The 24,228-nt window shown below is 39.7% G+C and overlaps 1 protein-coding gene across 2 annotated transcripts in view; it reads left to right on the top strand.

Annotated features, from left to right (window-relative positions):
* The first annotated feature begins 564 nt into the window (after nt 1-564).
* The window catches only part of ROCK1 (Rho associated coiled-coil containing protein kinase 1), an 83,387-nt gene continuing 59,723 nt past the window's right edge, over nt 565-24,228 (top strand). The window contains exon 1 of one of the 2 annotated variants that reach the window (XR_009274547.1): nt 565-1,036. Coding sequence is in view for 1 of the 2 variants with exons in the window: in XM_058801818.1 (XP_058657801.1) it covers nt 944-1,036 (93 nt within the window). In the remaining variant the exon portion in view is untranslated. The remainder of the gene's footprint in view (nt 1,037-24,228) is intronic. The other variant, XM_058801818.1, reaches the window with a different exon arrangement.

Below are 24,228 nucleotides of genomic sequence, written 5' to 3'. Positions count from 1 at the left end.
CTCACGCTCTCCCCTCCCCTTAAGCCGCCTCCTTCCCTCCCCTCTCACGCCGCAACGTCGGGTCCGTCCTGAGGCGGTCCGGGCTGCCGTCCCGTCCGTGAGGCAGCGAGAGGCGGAGAGGGAGGGGCTGAACCGGCGTTGGCAGCGGCGGGAGGCAGCGAGAGGAGGAGAGAGGAAGAAAGATGCTGCTGCGGCCGTTCCGCCGGTGAGGTTACTCGTCCGCCGCCCGCGGGGGCAAGTCGCCCGGTGCCTTCCTCGCTTCCTCGCCCTGTGCCCACGGACGGACCGACCCCACGGCGCTGAGACACACCGTCGAGAGGATTCCCCTAAATTTTATTTTTCCATCAATTTTTTGCCTTGTTGGTGTGGCTGCAGGCTTTTGTCTTTCTTCTGTTCTTTTTTTATTTCTTCCCCCCCCCCCCCCCTTTTTTTTTTTTGCTTCTCCTCTTCTGTTGTTTCTTCTGGTTCACCGGAAAGAAAGCCGCGCTCCGGAACCTGGCACCGACCCGCCGGCGCTGCAGCAGCAGGGCGAGGAGGAGGGACCGCTACGCTGGAGCCCAGGACGGCTTTCCCGGCTGGGAAAATGGGAATGCTGAGGCGGTGGGGCCCGAGCAGAGGAGGGAGGGAGAGGAAACCTGCTGCTGCGGAGCTGTGAGCATCCCGGGAAGCTGCGTGCGTGCCTGGAGGAGGGGGAGAAGCAGCCTCGTCCCCCGCCTGCTGCGGGCTCCCCTTGGATTCTCTGTCCCCTTGGCGGGGACTTGCCCCAGAGACTTCTGTGATTGAAGGGATCTCGCAGGAGGCTCTTCCTCAGCCTGGTGTAGGCTGCAGTTTCTCTTTTGTGCTCGCCTGTTCCTGTTTTTTTTTTTTTTTTACTTTATCATTATTATTATTTTTTAACCTTAACTTTGCTCTGGAATAAGGGAAACTTTTTAACTCCGGAAACATGTCGACGGGAGAGAGTTTTGAGTCTCGGTTTGAAAAAATCGACGTGACTTTGAAGGACCCCAAATCCGAAGTGAACGTGGACTGTTTGCTGGTGAGTACGGAGCGCCGATGGGCCCCCGGTCACGTCTCCCCGAATTCCTTACCCTGTGGGACCGAATCTCGCTCTCCTGGCTGAGTCACCGCCCTGCTCGGCTCCGTGCTGGTGTTTTGTTTACCCAGCGTTGGGCTGAGGGTGCGTGAATGTGCCCGTGTGCCGGGAGAGCGGCTCCTGCCAAGGAGGCGCCTGCCCAGCCCTGCCTCACACTTGTCATCTCTCGCTGCCGGCGCTGCTCTGTGCCCCGCCGGCTGTCACAGGGGCGGCGGAGCCTTTCTTTCCACAAAGGCGGAATTCGTGAGTGCCGCTCCTCTGTGTGAGCACAGGACGTCAAATAGCTTTGACACCAGTTCTCTCTCCAACAGCTTTTTTAAAGACTGAGGTCCTCTTATGCTGTGGTCATGCACTGCAGCGCTGACAGTCGCATACAACGCGATTAATAAGCCCTTACAGGTGGGGGCAGGTGTTTAAATGCATTTTAAACTGGTGGTTGTGCTAGGCCTGCTCGCTTGTTGTTTCCCTAATTGATCACACCTAATAGCTGGGTCTCACCAGTGCTGTCAGTGTTAAAACCGCATCATAGGAAAGCAAAGCATAACACTTCCTGATATAAAACCAACCAACGTCATTTGGTGGCTGATGAGAATTGGATGCTCTTTTAGTCCTCATTTAGTTCACTTAGTACCGCAGTAAACTGCATGCCAAATACAAGCCAAATACAAGCAATTTGCTTGGGATACATCTGGGTCCCTAGATACGCCTAGAGATGTCCTTAAATAGTACCAAAGTGTAATTTGTGCTTTCACACTGAAGTAGAGGGCTTATTTTCTTTGGAGCAAGTGATGGAAGTTCTTTAGTGTATTTTTTTCCCTGGCTTTCTGTTGTCAGAGAGAGGAACAAATAAATTGAATTTGTTCCTCGTATGAACTCTGACATTTGGGGTTGGAAGGGAAGGGAGGTGTGGGGGTGGAGATAGCTCTTAATAGTCATTCTTCATTTTCTGCTGCATGGTTCTTGGCAGAAAGCTTGCTCGAGCATAAGGCGGTGAATAGATTACCAGAATAATGCAAGAATCTGGGCAAGTTCACAATATTGTTTACTCTCTTTAACTTATTACAGGTTTGTGAGCTTCTGAAGTGTTGGCATATCAAACCTGCATCCCTAGATAAAAGCAGAGCCTTGTGGATGCTGCTGTCACAAAGGAAAATAGTGCTGCATCTTCTAGTTAGCTTGCTTCTCTTGATCTGCTTTACCTATCTGTCATCTTAGAGCCACAGCTAATGAGGAAACCTCTGGTTCCTAGGATATAGTGTGTCAATTTTGGTACCTCGAGACTTATCAGACATTTTTACAGCCAGGTTCTATTGATAGGTGTCAAGAGTATAAAGTCAGATAAGAGTTCAGAGTTTATATTAACCATGGCTCAGTTTGTTAGTATGTGCTGAAGTGCTGGCAGTTCTATGGAAACCTTCCTACAGTGGTAGGAAGGAGTTGGCAGGTATCGGACATGCAGTTGGTAGTATCTTTAACTGTATTCCTTAATCTTATAATCAGTTTAAGGATTTGCCCCATTTCAGTTATCTTAATTGTGATTAGGAGCTAAGCTGTAGTCAGTTTGGGAATGAACTTGCTGGGATGCTTCCTGTCATGCTTGTTGAAAGTTTCAGAACATGCGTTTGCATTACAGATTTTAAGGTCCTTTGAAGTGACAATTTTTTAGGCAATTTCTTTTAAACTATTATCAATTAAAAAAGAAATGCTGCTTCTGAGGAAATCACTTGGTAAGCTAACTTTCTATGTGTTTGGTCAATATATCAGTCTTAACTGCTGGCAGGATATATACTTTGCTTCACTTGTTCTTGGGGTCTTTTCCATAGAAGAATTTAAGTATCTTAACATTTTCTAAACGGCTTAAATATTTTACACCAGTTCTTAATGTGAAGATTCACACTGCAAGCATCATTCTTGGCCCAAAGTACTATTTATATATCAAATCCATTAAAATCTGTATGGATATGCTTTTAAGGAAGAAATGCTTAGGTGTAGGTGTGATTGATCTGCATTTGAATACCTTCTGAAATGAACTCCCCATTCTCCTCTGGGCAAGTCTCAGTTAAAGAGGGAAATTTGACAGACTTTAGACGTGGTACACTTAACAAGAAAGTTAAATCATATTCTTCTGATCTGACTACATACAAAAATTCTTTCTAGTAAAACTTTAAAAATCTAAAATATTTTTATCTTTAATTAAAGTTGTGCATTGATGTTCCTTATAACTGCTTTGGCTTTTCCTAAGCAAAGGTGGTAGCTGACTGTGTGTGTCTGAGTGGAAATACAGGAATAGCAGATACACAGACACTTCAGCATCTGATACTCTGTATGTGTAGGTTTAAAATGCTGGGGTTCATTTAGGTTCAGGGAACATTTTATTTGGCTGTATGATGAAAAGTCCCAGCAATGCTCTTGGCTTCTCTTAGGATGGTTTTATCCTCTAACTTGGTTCCATTTTTCTTCTGCTCTTATATTTCTTCCCCATCAGTTTGTACCCTTTGTGAACTAACAGGCAAGACACGGACTAACCTTTAAATCAGCTTTGTAGCCGTTTTGGGTTTTGTTGACTGTTATAAGCTAGAAAGAGTCTAAATTTAAATGTGCAGTAGTATGAGAACTCTAAGAAAAGAAGGTGGGGGTGGGGCCTGATACAAAGGAAGATGTGTTTGTTACCGTTTCAGGAAGGTGTGGGAGAAGAGTGCTGACAACAGAGCAGAGCAGGCGGAAAAGGCACACTGAGGGCCTTGTAACTTCAATTTACATGCTGCAGGAAGGAAATTCATAAAGCCCAAGTGCAGGGCAGAGATGTGTTTATTTTTCCTGTTTGCTCTTATGTAATAAAAAAGAGAGTAAGAAAATGAGTTTAGGTTGCAACTGTCTGTGACAAAATTTGTTTCTTTGAGGCTTCCATGCACTTGATTTAGTATTAGGCAGGGGAATAATAGATAAGCTGTTTTGGTTTTTTTTTTTTTTTTTTTTTTTTTTTTTTTTTTTTTTTTGCTGAGGCCTGAGGAGACTCAAGCCTGATTTAAGTATAGACAATGTGTCACAGCATCATGTAGTGCATTTTCTCAAAATATTTGTTACTAGGAGTCCTACAGTCCCCAAAAGATATAATAACAGTGAAGGTTGTGTTAGAGAGGTGTCACACTGTGGGGTGAGCAGTGGTCAGATCTGGTAATTTCCATAGGGGTGCTGAATAGGCCCAAAGGCAGTGAAGTGACTAACTATTAACTTGAGCTAAGTGAGCTTAAACACTGAAAAGCAGTATTCAGTGAGCATCATTCTACAACAGTTTTTGGAATGAACCCGTGTTTTAGTAAATTCTTGGGTTTTATGGGCTTCCGGTTTTTGGAGAGTGGGAGGTAAGGGGTGTAATAAGTGTGGAGATATGGGACATTTTGACCTGAAATATGTTTTTGATTCTAAAATAACTAGTAAGTTTTCATGGAAATGTGTTTTGGTTCTCCCTCTGTTCAGGTAGGTGCTCACAAAGAGTATTTTCATGGTTTATACAGGCACTTGAATTATTATATATATTCTTTTATATGTATATAACAATATAATATTGTAATTATTCAGGTAGTCAGTTACTTCCATAGTTGATTTTAGAAACTTCAGACTTTTGGTGGTCTTAATCTTTCAAGTTGTCAAATATTTCATTTGCTGAGCAGTTTGTCTTCAAAATAACTGACAGCAGTAAACATTGCAAATCAAAGCATATCACAAGCTTGTTTTATCTGCTCTGAAGAGGTTTCCATTTTTGTTGCACCAGAAATGCATAGCTACAGAGCTTGATTCACCTGTTTTTCCTAGGCCTGTTTCATCAGCTAGATGAATTCATATTCATCTGTCTTGCATAGGAAAAGGCAAGATGATCTCCTCATCTTTGATATTTGGAGTTCTGTATATCTATGTTACTAGACATATTTGCCTTCTGTTAAATGTGTTAGAAAGCACTTCTGAAGACTTTGTGATTAGGGATTTGGATAATAAAATTTTAAAAAGCAATAAATAAAAAGGAAATAACTGAAAGTATTTTTACTTTAGAGGTATCTGTCCAAATAGCTGTTGAAATCATATTGGCTGAAACTACATTAGCTCTGCTCTTAAAGTCTGAGTGATTAAAAGCTAGAAAAATTTGGTGTCTGAGAAGCTTCCTTGATTGCTGATGAAGCTTCTTGTGTGTGGGTGTATATATATATATATGTTTTTATTTTTTTTTTCAAGAAGCAGAACTTCATGAACAGTTGCAGATTGTCAGCTTCAGGATTCTTTAAGTTGTCTGAAGCTGGTCCAAAGTAAGGAAAGTTGTTGTGACTGACACAATCTCCTTGGACATCTTTCAGCCATTCTTTAGATCCCAGTGGAAGGTCTGCAGTTGCATTGGGACAATCACCAGCATCACTACAGACTGGGTGTTGAATGGTTTGAGAGCAGCCCTGTGGAGAAGGATTTAGGGGTTTTATCTGAATTTCTTGCTCATCTGTCAGAAAATGTCCTTTTTGACAGGGGCTGTTAGTGTCAGGGCAAGGGTTTTAAATTGAAACGGATGCAGATTTAGATTGGACATGAGAAAGAAATTTTTTACTGGGAGGATGAGGATGGTGAGGTGCTGGAACAGCTTGCCTAGAGAAGTTGTGGATACACCATCCATGGAAGTGTTCAAGGCTGGATTGGATGGGGCTTTGAGCAGCCTGATCTAGAGGAAGGTGTCTTTGCTATGGCAGGGATTTGGTACTAGATGATCCTTAAAGGTCCCTTCTAACCCAAACCATTCTGTGATTTGGTAGTTAGATTCAAAAAAAGACTTCTGGCTGACCTAGAAATACAATTCCATGTCTTCAGGTTACCTTATCTGAACTTTATATGCAAAAATAATTTATGTTAATTATTACTATTAGTTATTAATGTTAATTAACATTATTAACAATGTTATTTAATGTTAATGTTATCTACTCATCACTACAGATTATGAAATATAAAGATTCATGGTAAGTTAATGATAAAATAGATCTTGATATGTTAGTCAAAGGTAAAATGCAACTCTAAGTCGGCTTTGAGCATACAGTAATTTGATGGTTTCTTATTTCAGGTTGCATCTCTTAAGAGACTTTTAGTAATATGTTAGCCTTTAGAAATTTAACAGTAGAGATGTGGAACTGTCAAAATGTTAGCATTTGTTTCATGGTGTATGGTAGATGTTAGAGAGGAATTAATAGTTAACTTAGCCAGTTCTTCTGCTTATAAACTAGAGGCTGTGTAGGAAAGTAATTATTTATTTTTCCTATAAAAAGTTTTAATGAGAAATGATAATAGAAAGTTGATGTTGACACGTTTCAACAAGAGGAATAAAACACCCAACTAAGCTATAAATGCTCTTACAAAGTAAAAATATTTGTAAACAATGTCCTTTTCCCTGGCAACTACAGTGTGTTTTTTTTTGGCTTGAGGGAAGGAAGAGGGAAACACCTGGAATTTGTTTGCTGGACAAATTGAAAATCAACCTGTTGGTCTGTGAATCTTTGAGGACAGTGATAGTTTCAGGAGCCACTCATTGAGAACTTAATAAATACTGAGGAGCCCTGTGAGCAGATGATGTTGGTAGCTTCACAGTTGCTGTTACCAGAATTCCCTGGGTCATACTTGAGTACTATATAAAAATAAAAAGCTTTTTAAGGTCTCTTACTAAAGAACACTGAGATGTTTGTCTTGATACAGGATGTTTACCTTATATTTAATAGGTCCCAAACCATGTAATTAAAATCTTTTTTTGGTGGATGTTGCTTGATTCTATTTATCAAAACTCCTTTGTTGTCAAGAAATTGCAATTCCAAATAGAAATACTAAAAAGCTGAACTTTTTTTCCTGAGAAAAAAATTGGAGAATGGTTAAAAACTTTTCTGTCTTTGCCTTCAATTGTCCAGTCATTCCATCAGCAATAAAGCCAGAAGGATGATGAAACAGTACTGGTGAAACTGCAGGTAACACCCAGTTATAGCTCAGTTAAAGCAAATGCAAATAACACCATCTTTTAGCTTCCTTAGCAAGCTGCTGAAATTAACCCTGAAATTAATGCCAAGGCACACGGTGTGGACAGCAAACAGGAGGAGCAGGGAGCCGCGCGCAGCGGGAAAACTGGAACACTGAACATTGGAACAGGCTGACACCGGAACACTGGCATGGAACAGGCTCCCCTGGGCTGTGATGGAGTCCCTGTCCCTGGGAGGGAGGTGTAGATGTGGCGCATGGGGACACGGTGTAGGGATTGTGCTTGGCAGTGCTGGGGAAATGATTGGACTCAATGACCTTACAGGTCTTTCCCAGCCGAAATGGTTCTGTGAACAGTGATTGAACAAGTGCTGAAACAGGATCTTTGAGAAGAAGAAAAGTGCTTTGGAGCTTCTCTTGTCCTCGGTGTTTTGCTGTGCTGAGCGGATGGGATTGCCTGTGCTGGAGTCTGCAGGCAGCAGGGCAGAGCTGCTGTGTGGTGTCTCACCTGCAGCAGGGTGTCAGGGTGTGAGGTGTGTGGGGCATCTTCAGTTACAGCTGGCTGGAGGCTGTCTGGACCAGCAGGAGCTGCTTGGCTGGGTTGGCTGCCCATGTTGCTACAGGAGAACCAGCACAGGATCAGCACCAGCTTTTGACTGGAGCAGGGGTCAAAGTCTATTCTGATACTCAAAATCTTGTAAAGGATTGGCTTTCGCTAGCTGAAAGCTTGCCACTCCCTCTCAATATTTATACAATAAAAACTGTCATGGGGACAGTATGTAAGATCTCTTTATTAGTGGATCCTATTTGAAATCCAACTGCAGATTTCTTTATATCAGCTTCTCTTATGCTTTTATACGCATTCATTTTTCTGTTCTTACTCAGAGCTCAGAAATACGTGAAGATTTGCTTGTTTTTTGTCAGTTGCATGGTCTAAGATGATGCAAAGACTGTGCTTGGAAATCTCTGTAGGAAACACTGCACACACTAAGGCTTCATTTTGGACTCTAGATTGGAACTACCTAAGAGTGTTTCTAGCTTGAGTGTGTCTGGGCTGTGGAGCTTATAATTGAACTGGAAACACAAGTGGAACATGTCCTTGTTTTTTCTTACAGATCTTCATGAGTCATAATATTCATTTAAAAAATCCTCAAATTCTAATAGTTATGTAAATATTGACTAATTGTCTTTTTATGTTTTTTCTCTAACAGAGTAGAAAGCAGCATAGTACTTAGTGCTGCACTATATTCAGATGTATGAAATGCTAAGGTATGAGTATATGCAGAAAAAAACTTGATGTGAGATATCTACATAGAAGATGGCTGTTTTCCTGTGTAGTCAGTGACTGCTATGAAAATACTGTGGAGGCTGAGCTTAATTTTTAGCAAATAAATAATGGCCAAAAAAACCCCTGACTACACAAAACTAAGTATGTCATCTGGAATGTGCTTTTTGAAGAAGAGGAAGCCAGAAGATTGTCTTGACATCTGGAAATTTCAGCTAGGAAATTTTTTCCTGTTTTGTGGTTGGAGATGGTACATTTTTCAGCAGATGGTTAGTAAAACTTGTATTATAGCCATAATGGTTATTTCCAGTGGGAAAGTGTAGAGGAACAGTGGTTTCAGGCATTCATCTCCAGCTGGCTGCTGTTTGATCATTTGTTTCTTTTGTCTAAATCACTTACTTTGGATGGTGATTTGGAAGTCTGCCTTCTCAATTTTTATTACCTTGTATTGTGGGAAAGTAGTATATTGTTGAGTACAGATGATGGTTTTTTCACAGAATGATTGAGGCTGGAAGGAACCTCTGGGGGTCCCTCATCCCCCTGCTCTGATAGAGTGGTCTAGACCAGGTTGCCCAGGAAGGCTTTTGACAACTCTGCAACCTCTCTGGGCAACCTGCGATTTTCCACTTCTCAGAATACTTTCTCTGTTGAAGCTTCACCCAACAGAAAATAAAATTCACCAAAACTAAATAGAAAAGTCATCAGTACTCACTTGGCATTTATTTGCAGAGTTCTGGCCTTCTTGTTCAGTAAATCTGTTTCTAGCCCAAATAATTTTTTTGAAGGTATCTGCCACAGAAGATTAGAAGAACTTTTTGCGTGGAGGCATTTGTAGATTTGGATATTTTAAGCATAAAAATTTGTATCTGAGGGATCAGTTGCTGTGAATTTATAAGCTCATATTAATTTGTGAGTGTGGTTGAAACAGAGGTAGGATTTTTCTATTGGAGCTAAAAAGAGAGTCATTGCTTTGTTGTGATCTCCAGTTTGCACTCCACTAGTGCCGCTTCAGTTTTTCATGGTTATGGAGCCTTGTGTTTTCTGTATGTGCACACAGATAATTTTCCTCTTGACAAGCAGTGAGGGGTGCTGAGTAGGGCTTCCTTATTTTCCTGGAAGTGTGAAAAACTTTTTGATACTGACGTGACAGGAACATCTCCCTGAGAGACTGGAGAAGAGGAGAAACTGCTTGTGGAGTTTTTGGGCAGAGTCTTCAGAGGAGAAACTTCAGCTTCAGACTTTGACTTCAGAGAAGCTGAAGTGTAAGGTGTCAGTACAACAAGCACCATCTTCCTAGAGTATGAGATCTGGGGACTCATTTGGCTACAAGTGTTAAAATGACTCTGTCAAGTAGTTAAAGAGGGGAGGAAACCTCTCCAGCCAGGATCTAACCAAGTAGGAGGGGATGGGGAAGATTCCAGGAGGGGTGAGGTGAGGGTGGGACAGGAGTGCAAGTGCACTGGTTGTAGTTGGCTTGTGCTTTTTGCAGATCCTAGGTTGTACAAATAATACTGGGCAGGACATGAAGCTCTGGTTGAAAATAGAGATAATACTCATGCCTCACAACTTTGTTGTGATACTCTGCACTGCTGTCAGTGTAAGAGGTGGAATCATAGAATTCTCTTCTTTGTTATTAAATCTGATTGTACAAATGTGTTTTTATACTAATCTCTTCTTAGAAAGTAGCTTTGATTGTAGGCATGTGAAGAATCCTATTGGTATTGAGCTGAGAGAATTTATTCTTCCCTTTCAGAGAGGGAAGGTGGTTCTGCCACTTCACTGACAGTTTGTTTGTTGCTCTAATACATCTTCTGTGGGTAGCTGTCCTCCTTCTTCAACTTACTACTAAGTTCATTGGCAATTAAACAAACAATTGCCAGCATAACAATGATACAATTTTTGGTGGTCTTGGGATCGTTCAAATCTGGTGTTACATGCTATATATCCTCTTTTGTGGAAATTCAAGGCTGAAAGTGGCACCAGCCAAGTGGTAGACTCACTAGAAATTGAAATTTTTGCTCTGCTAGTACTGGCAACAGTCACCATGGCTTTTGAAAGAGCGACCATTGTTGCCAACATTTGTGTAGCAAAGATGGTGACAAAAATAAAAGAATTGCCCATGAAGACCTGTGAGTGAAATCTGAACAATTGATGTGATTGTGTATTTTAATGGGTTGCTTTTTGTTTGAGCAGTAGGCTTGTTGGTTGTTTTTTTTTTTTTTTTTTTTTTTGTCTAACACACTGAATTTATAATTAGACATGTCATTAATGAGCTAGGCTTTCTCTGTAGCAGATAAATCAGTAGGTTTCCTGGGTGAGCTTTTGTGTGCTGTCTTTTACTAAAATGCCCATGGCTATTTTTAGCCTTTCTCATACTCCACAAACTGTTTTGTATACATGGGTTTTGGAAGCAGCGTGACCTTCAGGTGTTTGGAGATAGTTTTGACTTGCAAAATCTGGTGGTCAGAGAAATTATCAGAGCTAGTCACAATGTGCTTCTGAGTCAAGCTATGAAGACTCTTGGTAGGAAAACCATATTTAGGAGAATTCTGGGTTGTTTGCCTAAAGAAAAAAGTTGTAATACAAAGAAGGTCTTGTATCACATATCTTGCAAGCTCAGAGCTGTTAATTGATTCTGCATGGCAGATTGGATTGGAGTAAGGAAAGGACTAAAAGTCTCTCTTGTTCTTGATGAGTGTAAGGTCAGAGGAATCTTTGAAGTGTTTTCCTTTTGTTTTTTTTTTTTTTTTCCTGTCCTCAAATGCCTTCCGGCTTTGATAAGAAAGCTTTTGTCCTTCTGAATGCAATGTGAGCATAACACTATTATCATTAGTGGTTTGGACTTGGGATCGAAGCAGATACCATGTAGAGGCAAAACTGGGGTGTTGGATGCTGGTGCTGCAGGAGCTGCTTTGTGTCTGGGACTGCAGTGACGGTAGGCAGCTCCTCTGTGCCTTTCTGCCTTCTGGTGTCAGGATTTTTGGTTGGTGTCAGGGAATAGTTGGGATGGCTCCATTGTTCTTTTCTTTGGTTGTCTCTTCTTTGAGCTCCTGTCAAAGAACAAAGTCAGATTAACTTCACCTTCGTATAAAGAATAGTTTCTGTCATAGATCTTTGGAAGTTCATGGGAAAGAAGGGTATGAGAACCATGAGTTTTAGAGGAGAGAAAAAGGTTTTTTTTCTTTTTATATACCCTATTTCATTGCAATTTGACAAACTCCTAGATATGGTCAGGAATAAAAGAAAAGGTTCATCATAAAACCACTTATTTGCAGGTTGGGAAGTTTCTTTCAAAGTTTCTGATGCCCTTGAAGTAGAAACTTAATTTTTCAGTGTAAGATTCAATCAGAATAGGCAGCTGAAGGTTTTCATTCAAATCTGGCTGTCTTGTGAGAGGTTGACTAACTCTACCAATGCAGGACATCTTTTGCTTTCTTTCCTGTATGTTTCAACATCAAAAAACTTACCTTACAGTGGTGCTGTGTTACTTATATTTTGTGAGAATAAATAGCAGTGTTCAGCAAAAATGTAATTCTTCTTTCAAGTTGAAATTCTAAGCTTTTTTCTGAATGATAATTCCACTTATAGGCCCTTACATGTAATTTAGGAACAAGTCTTCTGAGCTGATGGGTTAGCAAAAGTGGGAAAAAAAAGAAACAGTCATGAGTTTTTGAAGAATTACTTCAAAAAGTAATATGATGTTTTTACAAAGTAAGTTGTTTTTCTTTCAGAGGAGTTGGAATCAACCTCTTTCATAACAATGGAAAAATACACAATCTTTAACAAATAACTTGCAACTTAGAGCTAAGCTTGTGCTTAAGATTAGATAATTCTCTGTATATCTTGCTTCCCTTGAATTTCAGCATGATAAACAAATGTCTTTCAGGTATAATGAAGTGCAGCTCACAGAAATGAGCTGGTTTATTTGTTAAGCTTCCTTCCCACATCCAGAAGAAGGTGGAAGCAGTGTTAGCCATAAGAGCACCTGATGAAGTTGGGCAGGATAACCATGTCTTCATCTCTGCAAAATACAAGAATCACCTAATTTTTAAATCCAGAAAGGTGGTGTCTGTTGTCATGATTTTATGTTCTTCAGCCGTCACATAATTTCTGTTTCACTTCTGCAGTAGAAATAAAACCAATAATCATGTTCTGACAAGGAAAGGAGAAGCAACTAAGGGGACAGTCAACAAAAATTATTTTGTCAGTAATGCCAGTCTTGTCAATTTATAGTTTCCAGTTAATTCTTAAACTTGTTCAATGGGTATTTGCCTACCGTAAATTACTTAATTATTGACAGTTATAAAAAATAACTTTATCCTTTTGATGTTGAGGTTGTGAAAAGTCAGTTATTCAATTTAATTCTTACTCTTGTTTGAGTACTAGTCAAATATCTCTTGAAAAGATAGGAGGTGAAATGAAAATTGGTGTGCCATGTTATCCTCTTGCCTTGGTAAATAAAATATCAACAAATAGAAGCATCAGTGCGGTATCCTTGATACTGTGATACATCTTTCTTTGCTTTTGAATATTTTAAGCTGCAGAACACAACAGATTACATTTATGGTGTGGCAGGGGTAGGGTACAAGAACAAAAAAACGCGCTTTGTGGAGAAGGAAGTCTTGTCTGTATGGAAGATAATTACACAAATATGAGGTTTGGAAAACAGGCAGAGAAATTAGTAAGATGATAATTAAAGATGATTTTGGTGTTAGAATTGTTTGTTTGGCCTAATGTGCCTAAAGTTAGGGTTTCCTGATTTCTTCAGTCTTTTTCTGAGAGTGTTTTGTATTTCTGTTTCCTGCATCTAAAATAAGGAAGTACTTCCCCCAACCCCCACAATTTGTGGTTTGATGGCATGGAGGCAAGTTACTTTTTGTACTCCTTTTAAGGGGTAGGGAAATTTCGCTGGTAGTACCGTTAAGTATTCGAAAAGCAGACCTCAAGCTACAAGGACGTGTGTCAAACATGAATGGCCAACAAAAACCTCCACAGCAAGACTTAAAGTCAAAAGGCAGGCTTGAGTCTGTTTAACATTGCATCTTCACTGGTATGTTGCAAACTACTTTTTAAATATAATTAGTTGCTTTCAAATTCTTTAATTATTTTTGTGGAATCACAGAAGTACAGAGTTGGACCCACAAGGATCACCCTGACCTTGCACATTTTACAAACCCCAAGGATCACACCATGTGCCTTAGGGTGTTGTCAGAATGCTTCTTGAACTCTGTCAGGGTTGGTGGTGTGACCAGTTCCCTGAGGAGCCTGTTCCAGTGCCTAACCACCCTCTGGGTGAAGAACCTTTCCTAATACCTAACTTAAACTTCCCTTGACACAGCTTCATGCCATTCTCTTGGGTCCTGTCCCTGATCACCAGAGAGAAATCAGTGTCTGCCCCTGTACTTCCTCTCATGAGGTTGTTATAGGCTACAGTGAGGTCACCCCTGACTCCTCCAGGCTGAGCAAGCTGAGTGATCTCAGCCACTCCTTGTAAAGTCCTGAACCATCTCAGTGGCTCTCCTTTGGACAGTGTCTAATAGCTCTGTATCTTTCTCATTTTGTGGCACCCAGAACTGCCCCCAGCACTTGGGAACTGCCCCCAGCACTGGAGGTGAGGCTGCCCCAGTTAGAGCAGAGCAGGACAATCCCCTCCATTGCCAGGGTAGTGATGCTGTGCCTGATGGCCCCAAGATGCTCTTGGCCTTCCTGGCTGCCAGGGCACTGCTGACTCAGATTCAACTTGCCATGGACCAGAACCCCCAGGTCCCTTCCCCTGGTGCTCCTGTTCAGCATCTCATTCTGGTCTGTGTGTACATCCAGGGCTGCCCATCCTTGGTGCAGAATCCAGCACTTGTCTTTTGTTTATGGTTTGTGGTTGCCCAGCCCTCAGATTTGTTGATGTGTCTCTGCAGGGCCTCCCTGCCTTCGAGGGAGTTAACAATTCTTCCCAATTTAGTATCACTGGAAAAATTACTTAGTATTCCTTCCAGTCCTGCATCCAAGTAATTGATGAAGATGTTGATGAGCACAAGGCCCTGTGGAGGGATAGAGCCCTGCAGACCTCTGCTAGTGGCAGGTTGGCAGTCTGATGTCACCCCATTCAATACAGCTCTTTGTGCCTGACCCATGAGCCAGCTGCTCACCTGTCCCATGCTGTGTTTATCCAGCTGAATGCTGGACATTTCATCTGGTGGGACACTGTGAGACAGTACTGAAAGCTTCACTGAAATCCCAAAAGATTAGATCAGCTGGCTTCCCTGGATACCTTGGTGGGTTACCTTGTCCTAAGAGGGAATTAACTTTGTCGAGCAGGACTTTCCCCTCAGGAGCCCATACTGATTGTGACTGATGACTGCATTGTCCTTCAGGTGTTTTTCAGTATGCCCCCAAATAAGCTTTTCTCTAATAGTCATTGAAGTGACATTGGCAGGCCTGGAGTTTCCAGGGTCATCCTTCTTGCCCTTCTTAAGTTGGGACAATGTTTACCAGCTTCCAGTCAGCTGGAACCTCTCTAGATTCCCAAAATCATTAAAAAATCGAGTGGGTTATCTTTTTGAGTTAGAGCTGTAGTTTTCTTAAGTTCCGGATGTTCCCACAAGTAGGGAAAACTGATGTACATGGACAGAGGCTTATGACTGCAAAAATCTGGTTTTGGGTAAAGAAAATGAGTTTCTCTGCATGCTAATGCAGGTTAGTACATGAACCTAGAAATTACTGTGCTTCAATATAAGTAAATTTTTACAATACATTAGCTTTTTTAGTAGTATGTTCATAATGTTCATCACTCTCTTTGCATTGAATGTGTGATAGAGAATTACTGTATTTTTAGGGGGTAAATTGTATACAAAGAGGAGCTTAATGAAATTTGATGCTTTCAATGGAAAAATGTCAGTGCTAGCTGTTGGAACTGTGCTGTGCATGTATATGAAACTGTTAAAATGAAGATACGTGGACTTTAAGTTGCACTTAAACTGCAGTGTCCAGTGCTCAGCTGATAATGCTCAGTAGTATAAAGGGAGACTCTTCCTGTTTGCCATAGTTTCCAGTGGTGTAATCGCTGGAGGAAAGGAGGGAGATCACTAAAATGTTCCATTGACCTAATTAGCAGTTTGAGGGTTGTGATAAATAAAGTTTATTAGTTCTCGGAAATAATTTTCCTTCTTGTTAGCCTCATCTACTGAGTAGGTAGTGGTTTTGTACCTTAATGAATTCATATACAACTATTGCTTGCTTTTTACACCTGTGAAAAGCTTCATTAATCACTCAAGATCATAATTAAATAAATGAATTGGATAAAAAGAAATTATTAGTACCTCCACAGACTTTTATATACATGTATACACAGTATATGTGATGAAAAATATAAAATCACGACTTTCATTTTCCTTTTAAAAAAATCTGCAAATTCAGTAGAAGTACTCTTAAGTTTCAGAAAAATTGATAAGAGTTTTTGTTTCCAGTACTGTGCAGTTATAATTTTCTACACTAGATTTTATTAGAAGGAAATTGTGATGAGAATATTTCTGTATAGTGAATGGTGACACCAAAATTGCACAAGGAATAATCTACCTAAATTTTGCTAATGTAAAGTTGAAATAACTTTTGTGGGACATCAAATATGTATTATTTTACAAATATATCAGGACTTGTGGTGGTCAGTAGGTTTTACTCAGGCTTGCAGCCTGTCACAAATGGGGTCTTGCAGGGTGGATGCTGGGCCTAATGCTGTCCGGTGCCTTCCTGCATGACCTGGATGGTGGCATTAAAAGTAGCCTCAGTAAATTTGTTGATGGCATTGAACTGAGTAGTGAGGAGACCTTTTAGAAGGAAGAGACATTTTACAGAGAGATCTGGATAGGCTGGAGGAGTGGGCAAGCAAGAACAGTATGAAGTTTAAGGAAGCCAAGAACAGATCCCAAGGTCCAGGCTGGGATCTGTGAGGTTGGGAGCAGCCTTGCTGACCTGGGGCTCCATTGGACAGCAAGGTGGGCATGAGCCAGCAGAGCATGGCTGCAGCAACAAAGGCAGAAAGGCAGATTGGATCCTGGGCTGCATCTACAGCAGGGTCAGTAGCAGATTTGGAGGTGTGATCATTCCACTCAGTGCTGATAAGGCCACATCTGAAGGGAGGTGTCCCGTTCTTGGTTCTGCAATTCAAGGAGAGCTCTAAAGGAGGGTCACAAAGGTGCTCAAAGGGCTGAGAACTTGGTTTGTGAGGGAAAAGTGAACGTGCTTCCCCAGAGATGGCTTGGGGGACCTCATCACAGTGTTCCAATGCTAAAAGGACAGCTACAGAGAAGATGAAAGCTGTCTTTTCAGGAGGAGAAAATGAGCCAACATGTACATTGCCATGGGCATTGGGAGAGGTTTATGTACAATGTCCCGTGTTGCATTGGGGGAGATTTACGCACAAAAAATGTTTTACTGTGGCAATAGTCAGTCATGGTAGCAATGTCCTCAGGGATGAAGTAGAGTCCCCATTGGTGGTGGTTTTCAAGACTCAGCAGGGTGCTGGGCAATGTCATCAAGGCTCCCTTTTGCTTGAACAGTCGGACAAGGTGAACTTTTGAGGTTCCACTAAATCTAGACTGTTCTGTGATCCCCCGTCTTTGGACAAAACATCTTTACAGTTTCACTGGTTGGTTTTCCCTTTGCTTTTTCCTAGCTTTGTTTCAGAGCCTCAGTGAAGCTCTTAAATCAGTGCAACAACATGTTTGCAGCAGTGCTGGTTAAGTAGAAAGTAATGGTATGTGCTATATGTATAAATTGTTTCCTCAGCTATCAAGGTCCCATTTTGTGACCTGTGACACTGTACAGGATATCAGGATATGATATCTGTGCTGAGCACTGCGATGTTAATTCCTCTTTTAAGGGCAGACCTGGTCTCATGAGGGTGAAAGAGACTTAAAGAGAAAAACCTTTAAAGGTAGTGGCCTGGAGACATGGAAGAAACTCAACCACAGAATGCATGCATAAAAAAATCTAAGTTTCTAAGGACAAAAATATAAATTGCCTTTATTTTCTTAAATATTTTTCACTCTAAATGATAGCTCTAAATAGCAATAGTATCGGAATTTAAAAAGGAAAGCATCAGGAAAAGCAGCTTCCACAGAGTTAATTTTTGTCTCTTTGTGACATTTAATACGCTAGAAGTTAAGATGAACTCTGTCTGGAAGGAGGGAAAGAATATTCTGAGAGTTTAAACCAGCAAGTTCACATTATCCATTTAGATTGGAAAGATACCTCTGTTAAGGTAGGAGGAACTTGCAAAATGATCAGAGCTAGTAGTTTTGTCTTATGATGGTTTCAGGTGTGATTAGTATATGCCTCCAAATTAAGAATTAGCATAGAATGAAGTTGTCAGTAAATAGGATGTGATTATTCTTTGTGAGTATGGAAGTAATACAGGTAATTTGGATATGACAGGTTGTTACCATATACAGTCAGATATAGCCAAGCAACATTTAACTTTTACTAGATGAAGATTCGTAGTTTATTTGGGCACAAAATGAAGGCTATAGGTACACTTTCAAAAAATAACCGAAGTAATTGGTTGAATCTGTATTTCTGTTAGAGCCCTAAGAATTATATAGAAACAAATTGTCTAAACTCTGCTCTTAAAGTGTATTTTATTTCTCTGCTGATTATTTTTCTGTAATAAAACTTAAAAGTGCAAGATATTTGTTTTAGAATTCCACTGTACAATAAGACTGGTATTGGAGGGTTCTGTAGCAGCAATCCTCAGGCCAGTCCATCAAGAGTGAGGCCACAATCTTTCTGCAGCAGCCTCTTGTCTCTGTTTTGCAGGCCAGCATCTAACACAGCTACTGCCTTTGTGCTGCATTCAGGAGCTGTAGTATTTAGCCACAGGCCTTTTAGAACTTACCTCCCTCTTATGTTTTGGTTCTGGGGCAGGAGGACGCCTACCGTGATCCATACTGTGATCCACCAGTGAGGTGTATTAGAAGGTGATCCACCAGTGAGGTGTATTCTATTTAGAAGACATTGGAAGAACTCAGTGGAAAGAGCAAATCAAATTCCATTTATTACTTATGGTCTTTTCCCACTGGCCATTGGCATTCCGCATGCACTTTTGAAGAAATGAGATGCTCCAACATCTGTGGTGCCAAACAGGCAAATTCAGTCACTGTCACTGTGGTGTTGGAAGGAAAAGAAATTAAATCAGGATGCCTTTTAGTCATCCCTTTACCATCAGGCTCCTGTTATGTTTCTGCTAGTTCAGAATAATTCAGTGTGTTGGTAGTTGACTCTTGACAGAGCAGATCTAAGCCATATTGGCCTTTTAAGGCACTCAAAGGTATGCTTTTCCCCTTTTACAGAAAATAGCGTATTTATTTTGAGGATTGATAGGAATGTAAGCTGTATTATCCTGATTTTGGGTTTGTAATTTTTAAGATCATACTGCTTGTAATTAAAAATTTTTAAAAACTTGGGACTTAAAAGTCAAAATATGTTTTTGGCATGCTCATGACATTGAACAGCATTTGGAAACACAGCAAGTCGGGCTGTAGGATATTCAGATGATTTTCTGCTGTTAAGGTTAACTTCTATGTAGAAATAGTTTGTAAGAATTTAGAACTGTTCAACTTAGCTTTTCTTCTGAATTTTCTTGCTTGTGTCTTCTGGACAGCCATGGATTTTTATATTGGTTTTCAGAAGGAATAGCTTATCTATTCATAGGCTGGTTTTCTGTTGTTTTCTTAATTCTTTACAGCAACATGTACAAAAAGAGGAATTATCTCGAAAAAGTATTATCTCAGTGTTCTTATTTGTGAAAGCTGGCTTTTAACTGAATCTGTTGAACTGGATTGACTAAGTGTCATCTTCAGAGAATAAGCAGATTAAGAGGTTTTTCAGTGAGGTAAGGTTAAATAAATTGGAAATTTGTCATGTCATAGTTTAGTAAAGGGACAAAACTATAAGAAATGACCAATTTTCATATTTGTCCCTTAATTCTATATTGGAAGAAAAGAAGGAGAGCTCTAAACATGTGAATATGACATGATCTTAGAGTTGATCTACAGCAGTTCAGAAAAGGGAAATTCAGTTCTTTACAGTTTGCTGCAAGTTACTCAACGTGTTATCTTGACTGAGGCAAGTAAGGGGGATTTTAAATGTGCTTTACATGATAGTATTAGGTGAAATGCTGCATTGCTATTCTTCTCTGAAGACTGCATATAGAGCTTTGCACCATGAACTACTTGTAATTTTGCAAGTGAAAAGGAGTTTGTCTCTGTTGTGTCTCTGTTAAAGTATTTGGTACTTATTTCTCTTCCCAAGCAAACAGTTTGTAAAATGTGATTCTGAATGAAAGTGGTGGGTCATTTTCAAAAAAAAAATATTATTATTTGATATGCTTGGTTGTTTGGGATGTGTAAATCTGTGTATAGAGAATGCTTGCATGCACACACTTCCTGGTGTTAGACCTTTCTTAATGTCAGATGGTTGGGTTTTTCCTTTTTTTTAATCTGTAGTTCAGAGTTTAGTTAAATTTAATGATAGTTTACCTCAATGCCAGTGCATTTTGTTTGAATATCACAAAAGATACAACTGCCTTCTTCATTTTCTTTTGAAGTCTCTGAGGCTAGATACATTCAATTATAAAATGACCATGACTGGTAACAAGCATCTGTTTCCAAAATTACTGTTTCCATCCATGTTTTATGTAGTTCTTCAGAAATTGGCTCTGTGGTCCAGCAGACTTCTGGAAAGTGAAGTGCAGGACATCTGACAAAAGTGTGACTCTAAATTCTTGAACTGATTATTACTCTTAATTACATTTCAGAATATCTCATGTTGATACTGCATAGTATTTAGAAATTGGAAACCTGCTGTCCTCAGTGTTTTACAAACAGAATTTGTATGAATGGGAAGTGGCAGATACTGCCTGACCTCATTTGACATGGTCTTTGAATGACTTGGTTTTTTAATATTTTTATATACACATACAATGTATCTCTAATCTCTTAGTTCATGTAGATTTCCAAGAAATCAGTGCTTTTAAAACGACTTCTTTTAAAAAATTAGATACTGGAAAAATGTTCTCATAAAGCAAATCCTGGGGTAAAAATCATATAGAATTTGGATGGAAGTAAAAAGTAGCCTTTCAATTCATTTTGGTTTATTTTGTAAAAAACACATTTTTATCAGGTTTGCTCTCTGCTTGATGAGAAAGTAAATGACAGCTACTCAAAATGGTCTGTGGGATGAAGGAACAGAAAATATCATGTTAGTGCCCTCTGATTTGTCTCGTGGCAGGCTTTTATGGTGTTACAAAAATATTGCCTGCCCTCATCTCCTGTAGAGATTAAGTTAATCAGCCCAGGCTCAGTCTTGCTCCCTTGTAAGGACAGGCAAGAGAGACTTTGACAAGATTCCATGGTTGTGGCAATGGTCCAGACAGCCCTGGCTCTCTTTCCTCTTGGGTTAACATTTGTTTTCTCCTGTGTTCTAAATGCAGAAGAAAATCATGCCTTTGGAGTCTACTGTATACTGTTTGGGTGGTTGGTTTTCTCAGGTTCTAGAGTGCTATGGAGGAAGAATGGTATTGGGGAGGAGTTGACATATTCTTGTGTTGTAGCTGGACAAGTTGGTAGAAGAGTTGCTTTTGCAGTTCTTTCTTAGTATTTTAGTATTTTTCATCCTTATGATTGCAATATATGAGCTTGGTGAAAGTACCCAGTGTTGTAGAAGTTGAATACCACTGTTTTATGAAGTTCTGCTCTCTGTGTCTCATGCTTTAGCAAGTGTATTAGGAATGCATGTGTCATGCTTGAGCAATGGAAATGTTGGGAAAAAACTTCTTTCTTGGTCTGTGGAGTCAGTGGCTTTAGTTTTCCTCAAACTTTAGTCTCAAAGCTTGAAAAGGCACAAAGAAAAACTTGAGTGCGCGTCCCTAACAATCTTGTAAGCGTGATAAATCACATAATCTTTGGACTTCCTTGAAATTAAAAATGTTGGATCCTCTAATGGATTTCTAACATTTCCTCTCCTTCTCTAGTGTTGAAATACTGTACTTGAAAATCCCAGATAAACTGGCTTATATTGTTGCAGTATTACATATGGTAAAATCCTTACTGATTATGATGAGACAGACTCACAGTTTGTAGAAAGCCACCCTCAAGTTTTCATGGACAGCTTTGGTTCTGTTCTGTCATTTCAGTAGTGGAACCATGTGGAATGTGGAACCATGATTTCATGTAAATTTTTGATTTTATAGTTACACCTTTCTTTTTTCACATGCAGTCCAAAGCATTCAGGATTTTAGTCACGATTCTACTATGGTGTCAGAAAGGATAAAAAGAGTACTTAGAGATTTGGTTTAAATCAGAGAACTGTAGAATGTTTTTTGGTTAGAAGGGACCTTAAAGATCATCTAGTTCCAGCCACCTTGCTATGGACAGCCACTATCCACTAGACCAGGTTGCTCAAAGCCCTGTCCAGCTTGGCTTGAAGACTTTTGGGGATGGGACATCCACAATTTCTCTGAAAGCATCTGTTGGGGGAGTATTTTCGACCTGAAAGTATTCACTGTTAGTGACTTGAATATATACTGAAACATCCAGTATTCATTAAAATGGTGTAACTAGTGGCATTGTCTGTATATGATACCATTTTTTCTTCAGGTTGGTTTTGAAAGAGAGCTTGTCTCTTCACACTTAAAAAAAAAAAACCTGCTTGAGGGTAATGGGTAAAACATGTTTTTAAAAATTTACAAATTTAATTAATTGGGTTCTGGACTCTGGAAACAATCTGTTAGCAGAACTGTTTTGGTTCTACATTAACAGTGAAAATTTCCCAAAAATGTGGAAAACTTCCTGTTTTGTTCCTGTTAGTTACAAAATCCTATTAAGTCTGACAAATCTAAGTGGTTGGAAATAGAAATGACTTGTCTATAGCTAAAATAATTCTCATGGAATTTTTATAACCTTTTTTAAAAATAACATCACTTGAAAGTCATTTTTGTGGGTATATTCATCATGGAAAAAAGAACAAATATAAAAAACATTGGTTTTATGTATACAGACATCTTTTTATTGAAAGTGAAGTTTTTCTTTTAATTAATGCACAAAAAAATCTATGGGCTTCACTAGGGCTTGCGATACAGAACTGCCTAATGATGCACAAATTCTTAAATAGTGTTAAGTTCTTGTTTAGTTGCATATTTCAAGTATCTGCTGGACGTGTGATTGCTTGTGCTGGAATGTTTATTGCAGAAATGTAGCGAGAGCTCTGACAGGAGATTGCGCAATCAAAGAAGCTTCTCAGAGTTGATTCCTTGCTTCAGTTGTGCTCAACTTCCCATATTTTTCGTTTTGCAGATTGGTTAGCATGTGACACTAAGGAAAGACATTGCTTTACAAATCACTAATTCATTTTCTGCAGAGTTTTTTTTAGCATAATTCTTTCATAATCTTCATTTCTGGACTTCTCTCATGTAATTGTAGAAGTGTTTTGACTTGCAGAGTTTTAGGGAAGAATTTCCCTTTTAGTGGTGGGGAAGGGGAGATTTTGTGCAGTGTTTCCAGACTGCTAGAAAAATTATGATGTTCCCACTCTTTCTTGAAAAATTATTAAATTAATTGTCTGTGCTCTGTTAAAAAAATTAGGTACTTTTGTTCTCAGCATCTGTTTCCAGTCCCCAGATTATTTTTCTGTGGGGTGGATTTTATTACTACCAGAGGGCTTTTTTTCCTTGATGTACCTTTTTAGAGTCTTTTTTTAAAGCATAATTATTGAGCTAATATAATCTCCAAGACCAAATTGTCAAAGCTAAAGAGAGAACTTCCCTTTTTATTGTTGTATAGTTTATTGTTCATGTCTGTAGTTAGCACTTAGTTATGTTTGCAGCAAACACAATCCAGGTCAGGTGACAGCAGGTTCAGTGTGGCTGATAAGGTATTGTTGCTTTACAGAAAAATTAGCATCCTTTCTAGTGACTTATTATATTGCATACTTTGATGGTAATATTTTTTGTTTGTTTGTTTTTCATAGCAGAGGTATCACTTTTCAAGCAAAAGCATAGTGTGAGAGCTAGAAGCAGCAATTTAAGCTGTTGATGGGAGAACTTAGACTAATTTTAGTGTAATGTAAAGCTAAGAGATCTAAAGTTGCTTTACATATTTGACAGCTTTTAGAAGAGCTAAAGCAATTTTATCGATGTTGTTTTCAATAACTCCTATGAACGTGTTGCTGTCTTGCTATTTCACATCTTGCCCAAGTGACTAAACCTTACTTTCTGAAGTCAAGTTTCATGGATACCTGCCTGGAAAAAACATGGGAGGCAGACAGCAATTTCCTAGGCAACAGATGTGGAGGGGGTTCTGTTTCCTTTGGTAAATACCACTATTTCCTAATGGAGATGTGCAGTTTCTCTTCTTTTGGTGAAGTCTTTAGTCGACTCCTTGCAGGTTGCTGCAAAAGAAGCCTTAGACTTTTGAGCTGGGACTGGACCAGTTTGTCTTCATTCTTTGCTATCTCTGATCTGTCTTTATACATTTTGTCGAAGGGAAGTTATATACCAGTATTTGCATCCATAGTGTTAATTTTTATCCATGTTACTTTTGCTTTCTAATGAGCGTTTCTTAGAGTGTTGACTCCCATTGATCTAAATTCGTAGTTTTGAGTGTTTGTGTTTCAAATGAAAAGGTTGGGAGTCCCAAATCAGAACAGCAGATCTCTCTGCTGCCTGTGGAAGAATCTGCCCTCACAGGATAACCAAGAAAGCTGTGGGGACCTCAAAGACTGTTTGCTGATATTATTTACAAGTGATGTTTGGCTTAAAAAAAAAAATGAAGTAGCTATCTTATATCTTAGTTGAGGGAACAGGGCTTGCCTTATA

Source organism: Ammospiza caudacuta, chromosome 1, assembly GCF_027887145.1.
Source record: "Ammospiza caudacuta isolate bAmmCau1 chromosome 1, bAmmCau1.pri, whole genome shotgun sequence".
NCBI classification, from domain to species: Eukaryota; Metazoa; Chordata; class Aves; order Passeriformes; family Passerellidae; genus Ammospiza; species Ammospiza caudacuta.
The sequence above is the reverse complement of the archived record's forward strand: the minus strand, read 5'-3'. Positions and strand labels throughout refer to the sequence as shown.